General features: G+C 41.7%; 1 protein-coding gene across 1 annotated transcript in view; it reads right to left on the reverse strand.

The window, feature by feature from the left end:
• CDH23 (cadherin related 23) overlaps window positions 1–12,290 on the reverse strand; it is a 390,425-nt gene that overhangs the window by 42,389 nt on the left and 335,746 nt on the right. Inside the window, exons 33-37 of the mRNA XM_081328216.1 lie at window positions 9,967–10,100; window positions 8,990–9,199; window positions 5,870–5,977; window positions 4,075–4,177; window positions 1,211–1,336 (exon numbers count right to left, since the gene is read on the reverse strand). Coding sequence (XP_081184342.1) covers window positions 1,211–1,336; window positions 4,075–4,177; window positions 5,870–5,977; window positions 8,990–9,199; window positions 9,967–10,100 — 681 coding nt within the window. The remainder of the gene's footprint in view (window positions 1–1,210; window positions 1,337–4,074; window positions 4,178–5,869; window positions 5,978–8,989; window positions 9,200–9,966; window positions 10,101–12,290) is intronic.

A 12,290-nucleotide genomic window follows, 5' to 3' on the forward strand; every position in this document is an offset into this window, starting at 1 on the left:
GTTTAGACTAGAGCAGGGGTGTCAAACTCAATTTCATTGAGGGCCGCATCTGCATTGCGGTTGCCCTCAGGGGGCCGGGTGGGTATGGCCTGGGTGGGCGTGGCCTACTGGGTGGGCGTGGCTAGAGTGCGTATGGCCTACTGGGTGGGCGTGGCCAGCTCTACATCGTTCGCATCAAGGGTGCCTATGGGGGCCTGGGCAGGAGTGGGACAGATCTGAGGGTCTCTGGCAGAAGGAGGGTCTCTGGGCCAGAGGGCCAAGGCAGTGGGGGGCCGTTCCCTCACTGTTTCCAGGATGGCTTCGCAGGCCGCATGAAACCACTTCGCGGGCCGGATCTGGCCCCTGGGCCTTGTGTTTGACATGTCTGGACTAGAGCAAGGGTCTTCAAACTTGGCCCTTTTATGACTTGTGGACTTCGACTCCCAGAATTCCTCACCCAGCGTGCCTGGCTGAGGAATTCTGGGAGTTGAAGTCCACAAGTCATAAAAGGGCCAAGGTTGAAGACCCCTGGTTTAGAGCAAATAGAGAAGACGTATTGCCATTCAGCAAATCTTAATGGTAGAAGCAGGAATGGGTTACAACCCCGCCTTCAGGGCTATAAATGGCGTTGCTGGGAAAACACCTGGTTATTCTCACTTCCAAGAATCCACTCAGGTGGGGAGGTGTCAGGTTACATTAAGGGGTCCAAACGTATTATGGTGGAATAATGAGAGCATTGTTTCTTTGAGAAGAAAGGAAGAAATAAAACAGTACAAAACTGAAAAAGGAAGGGGAGGCTTCCCAGTTGGCTGATGTGCAATGATGAGCTAAGAAAGGGATGGACAAAAATCTGTTTCCTTATCTCTTCGGCCAAAAAGGGCAAGTTTTGCTTGGCTAATAATTTTGGGCAACTCCTATAGTCTTACAAAAACAAAAAAAAATGCTCGCCAAGTCCTGTTCATTTTAAATACACAGAAAAGCGTGGCAGGATTTATTTAAGTAGGGCAGTCAGAAAATGTGGCCGGTGGAAAAAGTGATGATTCCAAAGTGCCTCATGCTAACCTTATCTAACGCACAGAGATTTATCTAGCAGATTTGTTAAAAGTCTGAAGGCATTTTTCAACCGTTTCCATATTGCTCTCTCACGGGGCAGAAAAAAAAATAAAATTCTATTGCTTCATCACCCTGAATAGGCAGACAGCTATACATGAAGAGTGTATGTCTTTCTTACCTGTTCTGTTGTCAATGATAAACAGGTTCTTCTCTTTTCCAAGCAGTTGGTATGTCAACACTGCATTGATATCCTTGTCATCGTCCAAAGCTAGGATCGGTCCATTAAGGACAACGAGAGGAGCTCCTGAATCAGACATGAAGAACTCAGAAAAGAGGCCTAATGTTGATGGACTGACTCCACCTCCCTCTTCCCCTTTCCCTGATGATCAACAATGAAGTATGAATGAATGAAACAGGGTGAGATCCTATGAAACAATAAAAATAGTGCCTGGTATAACCTTGGCAGACTGAATCAAGACGCCCTTGGGAGAAGCCTTAAGCCCTGCTAAAACAAAACATACATTCATCAGCCACATTAAGGTGGTGGGGGGAAATCAAGACATTTAGTGGAATGTTATCCTCCGGGCCATGCTGACTCAGGAATTCTGGGAGTTGAAGTCCACAAGTCATAAAAGAGCTGAGGTTGCCTACCCCTGCTCTGGGCAAATTCCTGAGCTCCTGAGAGAGTATGTCAGTTAAGGACGTGATGTGGTCTGCTGAGGGTTAAATACACGAGAAACTATTTCAAGTATTTAAAGTCATAATTTCACACCAGATGAGAAGCTATCTTTATGTGCAATTACTTTATGGATGATTTCATATTCCAGATGCTTCAAACAACAATCTGGCCTAGGAATAAGCCATCGGCTTGCACATTTCCTTCTCTCAAGTATTCGGTCTTAATAAAATTAATTACATCACAGCTGCGATAACCCAAACTGTGGGGTGATCCTTTAAAAATCAGATCACATTTTAAGGTCAACATCATGAGCGTGTTGCTATTTCAGACATACTGGTCAACAGCAAATTGGTCAAAACAGGAGCTGTTTCCTTAAACTGAGATGAGGGGGTCCTCGGTACTCTCTGAGCTTACTTGTTTTCTTGCAGACATTTCATTACCCAAACTAGATAATATCATCAGCGCTAAGTAACATCAGTGCCAGGACTAGCACTGACAATGTTACCTAGTTTAGGTAATGAAATGTCTGCAAGAAAAGAAGCAAGCTCAGAGAGCACCAAGGACCCCTCCTTTCAACCCTGAGCTACAAATATTCTCCTTTATTGATTAAACTGCGAATATGAGGAACCATGCTTATTCCAAACATGTAATTCAAAAGTATCAGAAGCATGAATGAAAGAGATATCTAAATGGATCAAAGAAGCAAATATGTCTAGAATCAGCCGATGAGACCTTGTCATTTTCACTGAGGCTGTTATAATTCAAGTGAGTTAGGAAAGGTCATAACTCAGTTTTAAATAAGCTGCTGTGATTCAGGGTCAGCCTGTGGGTTCGGCAGTTGGGTCGGACGATTCTGAGGAGGAGGAGGGGGGTGTTGGAGAGCCTGCAGAGGACAGTCCTGAGGCTTCGCAGAGCCCTCAGCCAGGCCCCTCTCATCTGGTTACTACGCAGACCCAGCTGTGTGAGCCTGACAGCGTGGATGAAGATGACCCACAGCTGGCCCTGTTCAAGGACGCCCGACGCAGGAGGCAGTCAATCAGGAGTAAACAGAGGAAGGCAATGGGGCACCTCGGAAGGAGGCAGAGAGAAGCCACGCCTTGAACTGTTTAAAAGGAGAATGTGTGGGAGGGCTGGTTTGCTGAAGGCAACCGTTTGAATAGCTCCTGTTTCATGGTTCGTGTTTCTGTTTTGCTCTGTTTTATGTCAATAAATTTGGTAGGCTTAGTTCCAGCCTCTTGCCATTTTGTAAAGGGGTTGTCCCTGCCTTTTCTGCAGGGCCGGTAGTAGGCTGGTACAGAACATAAGCCCCTGTTCAAGCAGGGGTGTCAAACTCGCAACGTCACGTGACGTGTCGCGACATAGCGTGACTTTTTCCCCACTGCCGGCAATAGGGTGGGTGCGGTTTCACCATGACGCATCCGGCCCATGGGCCCGGCAGTTTGACACCCCTGCCCTATTGCATAGTTTTTAAAAAGCTGCATTTTCTGAATGGAAAAGAGAAGTTGGAGTGTTTTAGAAACCACCCAAAGACAAGAACAGAAGCGGTAAAATAAATCTGGGGGTGTATTTGACTTATTCAATTTCCTTTTCTGTTTCTTTCACTTCAAAAGCATTTTTCCTTTTATGTACTGTACAGTAAAATCTCAGAAGAGTTTCTCCCACTTCACTTATATATCAGGAAGTCCTCAACTGCCCAGACGTACAGTTAAACAAGTTATTATAGTCATAATAGAAGCCTCCCATGCCTGGACCCAAATTTTTAACATATTTTGCACTGGTTGCAAAGTGAACACAACGGTGAAGCAAACATTAGGGTTTTTAAACCAACGGCACAGTCATTAAACAAATCAATTTAGCAAACTTTTTTTTTGGCCCCAAACTGGAAGTAAAACACCAGAAACCAGGGAAAAAAGTGTCATAAATCCTGATTATGTGACTGCGGGAACCTGCAAATGGCTATAAAGGTGAACCAGTTGCCAGGTGCCCAAAATAACTTGAAAAACAGGTCATAAGTAGCTTTTAGAGGTCCATCGTAACTTCAAATGCTCATTAAACGACTGATTGTAAGTTGAGGACTACCTGCATGCTTTTGAAAACACGTAAACCTTGCAATAGCGAGAGAAAAAGGAGAATCATTTTTAAAAACCGGGATAAGTGTCCTGTGCCTGAAAAGCATGAAGGAACGGGTTTTTTTTCTCTCATCATCACCACCATTTTATTTATTACATGTGTCTTAAAATGTTTTTAACAGGAAAAAATGGAAACTTTCATTAGTAGCAGAAGAGCACAGGTGTTTGAAAGAGATTCACTGCGTGTCCTGAGATTTGGGCAGAGTCGGGGGGGGGGGGACGGGACACACCTACCTGGAGGGGAATTTTCTAGCACCTCAGCCTGGTAGGAACTCTGAGTGAAAAGAGGGCGATTATCATTTTCATCCGCTACTGTAATCACCAGCAAGTCAAAATCCTGAAGTTGTACCAAGAAAAAAGAAAAAAAAAAGAAACAGTGATTTAAAACAAGATTCAAAACAGGAAAGTCCGGTTGCCTTTTTAAAGAAATCACCTTCGGGACAGCCATGACCTGGATGACTGAGAATCTCCCTAGACCAGGGGTCTTCAAACTTGGCCCTTTTATGACTTGTGGACTTCAACTCCCAGAATTCCTCAGCCAGGCATGCTGGCTGAGGAATTCTGGGAGTTGAAGTCCACAAGTCATAAAAGGGCCAAGTTTGAAGACCCCTGCCCTAGACAATGATTCAAAACAACAAAAAATATTGACTTTCCCTTTAAGAAGGAACTTCTTCTCACAATTATCCTGAGAATTTCCAGAATTCAGACTAATATTTCTGATTTTTTTTTCCTCTGTGCATATTTATATCCTGTCCCAGCCCACAAAACTGAGGGTAAATAATAACAAATTTTCACGTAGTACTAAATTGACCTTCCATTCTAGAAATCCATTCAACCAAGTTAAGTGATTTAAAAAAAAACAAACTTCTAAAAAATATTTGATTTTGAGCTGGTGGTCTTTCTCCATGAGAAGCTTGTTTTTGATCCATTTCCAAAATCAAGGTGAGATACACAATGGCAGGGATGTTTGCAGGTGTCGCTTCTGGTGGTAGTTAAAAAGTGTAAAGTAATGAAACCTACCCGGCAGGGATATTCATAGGGGGTGGTTAGACAGTGACCACAAAGAGGTAACAGAGAAACCAAGCAAAGCTTTGATTGTATTGTGATGATAGCCCCCTTGACTTTTTTGACCATACCCTATGGATATCCCTGCACAAGGGCCTTCATTATTTTGAATTTTTAAAAACCACTAAAAAACAGAAAATCAGACAAGACGCTAGGTAGTAATGTAATTGTACCTATGTTTCTGATGGGGAAGATCATGCCTATTCTCTTTGACCCATTAAGTATTTGGCAAATTTGATTTCAGAATTACTGTCTCAGAAAATACCTATTTTTTATAAGCCTACTTGTAACACAGTGGAATATATTTTTCTGTCTTCTGATGCCTCCATAGATGAAAGCTAACTATTATAAGTTTGTGGGTTTTTTCAAGAAAATTGTGGGGAACTGAATGATTAATGGATAACCTATAACAGTGATGGCAAACCTTTTGGAGACCGAGTGCCCAAAACCCACCCCGCCACCTGCCCCGTCCCACACCCCACCTTCCTGCAGGGCCCCCACCCAAGCGGTCCAGCAGTGCCATGGCGGCCACGCCCTCCAGCCGCACCCCGCAGCATCATTTGGATGCAACGGGGTGCGAGAGCAGAGTCTTGTCCCCACTGCCCAGCTACCATGTCCTTGGCTGCGCTGCTCAGCAGGGGCCGCACCCAGGAGCGACTCTCCTCTGGGAGAGGCTGATGGTGAGGAGGGTGCCATGGGGGGAGGCGGGGCTGGGGTGACGGCACGCGTGCCCACAGAGAGGGCTCTGGCACGCATGCCATAGGTTCACCACCACTGATATAGTGAAAAAGAAAGTTTGAGAACATGGTTAGAAATAGCTTAACCATGGATCCGCTAGTAAAGGAAATTAAACTTTGCGCTGCAGTCCTGTTCATTGATTTATTTATTTTGGGAATATTATATCCAATGCTCTTGATAAATGCAACCTTATTCAAAATTAGGAAAAGATATAGCCAGTAATTACCCTTCTTGCGTTGCGTGCATTTTCCGGATTGTCCTTCACTGTTATTATCAGCCTATATTCTGACACTCGCTCCCTGTCCAATGGACGATTTACATACACAATACCAGTCTGGGGAAGAGAAGAACCAAGCAAAACAGAGAGAGAAAAACATCAAATGAAACCGTTCGACTTGCTTTGTCCTGCCAAATGTACTTAATGCATAAGCTCATTAGAAGTTAGAAGTGGCCGATTCCTTAAATCAGAAAATGTGTTCTTGAAGCAGCCATTCAGGCAGTACGAATTTATAGTAATGAATGAAGTTATAGGAACTTTGCATTTTTCTGAACCTCTGGAGGATGACATAATGATCAACACTCCTGCAATTTACTTACAGTTATTAAATTGATACAGGAGTGAGTTGTGTTTCCATTTAGACTGGATGAAGCATCTAGCATACACTAATTCTGAGCTTTAGTTTAGCATAGCAGGCCACGCTGACTAAGTCAGTTATAGCTTCTCAATGCTTTGTAGCACATACCAAATTTAGTTACTGAATATTGATGGTGGAAGAGAAGAAAACCAGGAACATTTGACCCTGAACAACAGCTACAGGTAAGATCTGTGCATAACTGTTATGTTCTGAAATACAGATAGTGCTCGAGTTAAGGTTCACTCAGTGAGAAACCATCCCAAATTATAATGGCACTGAGTGGAGTGCGGGGTGGGGGGAGACTTAAAATTGGTCCTCAGTTTTGACCATTGCACATTCCTAGGGTCGCATGGCTGCAGTTTCCTATGGTCTCTGCTATCTTCCACAAGCAAAATCAGTGGGAAAGCTGGCAGGCAGTTGTAAGTCAAAAATACAACTCCTTCCCGAAAGAAAATAAGTAAGAATCTAGAATAGCTTGCCTCTGAGGAAAGATTATACTTGAAGGGAAGGCAAGTAGGGGGAGATCAGATAGAGGGGTATAAAGTCATGTGGACAGAATTAAACGTGGACTGAAAATTACTTCTCTCTTGCAAAGTTAGAACTTGGAATCACTTGTTAAAAGAACATGCAGGAATATTGAAGATTGATAAAAGGAAATATTACACACAGAAAACATATTTACAGTAAATACCAGCCACTAGAGTGCAAATGTAGAAGACAGCTACAGTATTGTTTATCAATCAAAGGATATACCTAATTGGACCATTGAAATGAACTCTGCACTGATCACTCAATATTGTTACTGCTGGAATCAAGAGATAGTTTGGTCAATATGCAAAACCCTCACCTTGAAGCAGTGAGTCTTATTGCAAAATGTTGCAATATTGCTTTGCACAAAGGGATCTGCTGGAGATGATAGCTGGCTTGCTCAGCTTCCCAATTCCTGAAATCCAGCCATGGCAGGGGTATTACATAACTGTGTTAAATATGGACCTGTCTTACCAAAAGTATACTACCATGATGAACCTCTGCATGAAACTTATAGTTAGGCATAGGGGTTCCAGTGTTTTCACTCTGGTTTATTAAAGAGAATAATAATAATAATAATAATAATAATAATAATAATAATAATAATAATAATAATAATAATAATAATAATAATAATAACAACAACAACAACAACAACAACAACAACAACAACAACAACAACAATAAAATCAGATGGTTGAAGAAGAAAAAATGGCTTTGGAAGAATATCTGAAGGACAATGATTTCAGATGCACTGAAATTAGTATATCAGGAAGGCTTACTGACTACTGGAGAGACCAAACTGGCCTACAAGAGACACTAAATGAAGAACAGAATAGAGGCACGGGAAGACAAAGCACTACATGGCCAGTACATTAAAAAATAATAGCTGGGAAAGCAGACAAGACCTGGTAATGGCTAAGAGCAGGAAAGTTGAAGAAAGAGACCGAGGGACTAATTCTGGCTGCACAAGACCAAGCCTTAAGGACAAATGCATACAAAGTCAAAATTGAGAAGACAGCAACAGACAGTAAGTGCCACCTATGCAAAGAAGCTGAAGTAACAGTGGACCACCTGGTAAGCTGCTGCAAGAAGATCGCACAGACTGACTACAAGCAGCGGCATGACAAAGTAGCAACAATGGTGCATTGGAAGATCTGCAAGAAATATCATTTGCCTGTAAGCAAGAACTGGTGGGATCATAAAATAGAGAAAGTCACAGAAAATGATAAAGTTAAACTGCTCTGGGACTTCAGAATTCAAACAGACAAGCACCTGCAACATAACATCCCGGACTTAACAATTGTTGATAAGAAAGACAAAAAAGTCTGGATAGTGGACGTGGCAGTGCCTGGAGACCACAGAATAGACGAGAAAGAACTGGAGAAGATAACAAAATACAAAGACCTACAAATAGAAATAGAAAGACTGTGGCAAAGGCAAGCAAGGGTAGTACCAATAGTAATAGGCGCCTTGGGTGCAATCCCAAAACAACTGGAGACCACTTGAACACCATTGGCATTGACAAATTCGCCATTAGTCAATTGCAAAAGGTGGCCTTACTAGGAACTGCTTCCATCCTGTGACGATATCTGTAATACCATCAAACATCCACATCTGCCTATCCCAGGTCCTTGGTAAGGACTCGATAGGTAGACAAAAATGCCAAATCCAGTCTGATCATCTGGCTGACTATGCAATGATCAATATAATAATAATATTAGAAGGGACATTGGAGGTCATCTAGTCCAACCCCCTGCTCAGGAAGGAAACCCTATACCATTTCAGACAAATGGTTGTCCAGTCTCTTCTTAAAAACTTCCAGTGTTGGAGAATTCACAAGTTCTGGAGGCAGGCTGTTCCACTGATTAACCCCTGTGGTTTAGTGGATTAGAGAGACTCACATTCTGATTCTCCTTTAGTCATAGCAGGCAGCGAGGTGATTTTTTTCTCTTAACTCCAGATTAGGAGCTTGAAAAAAAATATTTACAAAGCTATGCTGGACCATATCAGATACTAAGGCCCATAAGCTTTACCGAAGAACCATTATTTGGCAATCAATTAATATTATTTTTTTTATCTATTTATTTTATATCAAGTCAAAACCCACAACTGTAACTGCAATTTATTCCAGAATGTTTGATGCAGGAAGCCACCACCAGACAGGTATAAAAGAGGCGTACCGTACTATTGATGTAAAAAGCATTGTCTCTATTCCCTGCTGTGATGCTAAATGTTAAAAGAGCATTCCTGCCACTGTCTGCATCCCTGGCAAGGATACGGGTCACAAAACTGGAGATGGGAGCAATTTCAGTGATGGTGAGATTCATTGGTAGATTCAAGAGGACGGGGTCATTATCATTAACGTCCAAAACATTCAATCCCACCATGACCTAAAACACAAGGAAGAGACATGTAAGCAGAGCAGTTAAAATAACAATAAAATAATTGCAAATAACACTCACTCTGTGGCTAGGGCAAACTCCTTTCTCTATTTCTCCACATGGCATCATAAAGAGAAGAATTACAGGTAGCCCTCAACCTAGGTCTGGGTGCTTAGCTACCTTTAAAGTTCTTACACCCCCCCCCATCCCAAGATGTACTTCTGACCCGGATTCGAAGTTCTGATGGCTACCCTCCCCAGTCACATGACTGCATTTTGGAAACTCAATAACTGGTCCTCATTTACAGCTGTTTGCAGCATCCCATGGTCACATGGCTATGATTTATGATGATTTTTGCAGGAAACCAGTGTTTACTTCTGGTTTCTGGCCTAAAAGGCCCATTCTGAACAATGACAGTGGCATCTGCTTAAAGACTGCCACAACAAAGGTAATAAAATCAAGCGTGATCATGTGATGACCTACTAATGACTTATAACCACAGTTCCAGGTTCAATTATGGTGATAGGTCAAGGACTACTGTGACCCCTTTTATGTTTTACCACCTACTGTACAGTTCATTGTCTTTTCTCAGATGGACATTTTATAACAGGGGTCTTCGAACTTGGCCCTTTTATGACCTGTGGACTTCACTTCCCAGAATTCCTCAGCCAGCATGCCTGGCAGAAGAATTCTGGGAGTTGAAGTCCACAGGTCATAAAAGGGCCAAGTTTGAAGACCCCTGTTTTATAATCTGTTCCTAAGCCACTACGACTTACAGTAGAGCTGAGCGAAGGCACCCCTCTGTCCTTGGCCTCGATGGTGAGATTATAAAAAGCAATGTTCTCTCGATCAAGTTCAGCATCTTTTCTCACACGTAGCTCCCCTTCCACTGGTGAGATCACAAATTCTCCTGTAAGAGAGACACAGCTGTGTTATAGGAAGAAAAGCTCAAATAATAACAGTAACAATGCTACATTAATTAGATGGGCCTAGGGTCTGGAGATCCATTTGCTCCAACCATATTGTGGCTGGACAGAAGAGCCTCATGTGATTCTACAGAGAGAAGTCTGGCACTCCAAGTACTCTACAAAGCTTCATGTTTCTTAGGGAAATGGGGAAACATGAATTGGGAACACACTTACCCAAAATGCTCCAAAGTAGATATTTTATTTTTATTATTCAGTTGATAATAGAATATCCTACTACTTATTCTATTTCTATTCAACTTCTACGTTATCTGTAGAGATCAGAATATAAATTTACACACTGTTAGCCAGCAAGCTCAAGATTCCAAATGGCAAGATAGATAGACCCTATAGATGCATTCAGTGGGATTTGTTTTCCGTTAACACTGTATATATCAGGGGTTTTCAAACTTGGCCCTTTTATGACTTGTGGACTTCAACTCCCAGAATTCCTCAGCTATGCATGCTGGCTGAGGGATTCTGGGAGTTGAAGTCCACAAGTCATAAAAGGGCCAAGTTTGAAGAGCCCTGTTCTAAATGATTGATACATTGATAGTTTGAAATAAAAAAATACAAATGCAGATACTAAAATATTGGATAAGGTTTAAAATCTGAACTAGTTATTTACCTAATTGCTAGATGAAAAATATGCAAGATAGTTAAATACTGAGCTATTAAAAAGGTAAAAGTTTCCCTGTGTAATTGTTTCTGACTCTAGGGGGCAGTGCTTACCTCCATTTCTTGCCTAAGGGAGCCAGCGTTCTCTGAAGACATTTTCTGTGGTCAAATAGTCAGCATGGCTGTACACTAAAGATGCACAGAAGTGGTACCTATTTATCTACTCGCATTTGCATGTGAGGTAGGCCACATGCTGGAGCAGGAACAGGAGCTCATCTCATTGCACGGAACTCAAATCTTGAACCTGGGTTGTCAGTAGGCGGCGCTGAGCCATTGTGCCCCCTACTGAGCGACTAGCCCACCGAAATTCTACAATAGCAAGGTTTTCAAATCATCATTTGGTCAAATTTATGCAGGAGCAGCCATAGAGTCTATAGTCCAGAAATGAAAGGTTTCAACTTCAGATTGTTTTTTTTAAATTTTTGAATAATTAAATTTTATCCCCACTGCACTATTCAATCTAATAAGCATTACAAATCCTTCCAGTTTTCGGCTAATAAAAATGGTATTTGCTGCATACAGAAGTACATGCCCTTTTATGTTCCCAGCGAACACATTCCTAAAGCCACCAGCAAGATTAATTATTCATTGCTCCATACATTCGACAACTAAGGAGACATCTTAGCCTTTGATGTTGCTCAAGATCGCACCATTTATTAAGCACTGAACTGATTCCTGCGACGTGGGATTCAGCAACCAACCTTCAGTTCCACTTTCATGCAAAACATCCCATAATTCAAACATATTCATTTTTATCTTATGCTTTCTCTAAATTTACAATCGTGTGATAATTTTTTTTTCCTGACATGGATTTTCTCAATAGCCTGGTGAAGAGCAATCATCTTGTTTGACAATCTCCTGCCGGATGTAGAACTGGACTGTTCTAGCAACTTTGTGCACTGGTGCTTCATGTCTTCCTTTTAATCAGAAACTTGCCGAACAGTGTACACTTCCCCTTCTTGCCTTTCCCTTTGTGTAGGAAACAATAATGACAGGCTTTCCATCATCAGGCACTAATGCACTCTTCACACACAAGTTTGCACAACTTTCACAGCCACACCTACATTTTAACATTTCTCCAGTTGCATCATCTACCTCTGCAACCTTACAATTTTTCTCATATCATTTGGGACTTCTTTTCATCATTTTTCTTGGGCATTGACATTTATGGCTTTTGCTTAAAATTCTCTTGAGATTCTTATGAATCTCAAAAATCCCAGCTTTCCTTTATTTAGTTTCATCTCAAACTATTTCATTTTGATTTTAGTTAAAAAAAGCTTCTAGTACAGCGTATACAGGTATGCAAATTTAGATGATATATATATTCATCTCCCTCTTTTGAAAAGTCCATGATCAGTACTCTGTGTTTTATTATTATTATATTATTTAATACAAAGATTTATTTTCAGGAAAGATATAGTGTTATCTATGATTGAAGAGACAATTACTGGGCTTGT

This window comes from Vipera berus (genome assembly GCF_964194415.1).
Source record: "Vipera berus genome assembly, chromosome: 5".
NCBI classification, from domain to species: domain Eukaryota; kingdom Metazoa; phylum Chordata; class Lepidosauria; order Squamata; family Viperidae; genus Vipera; species Vipera berus.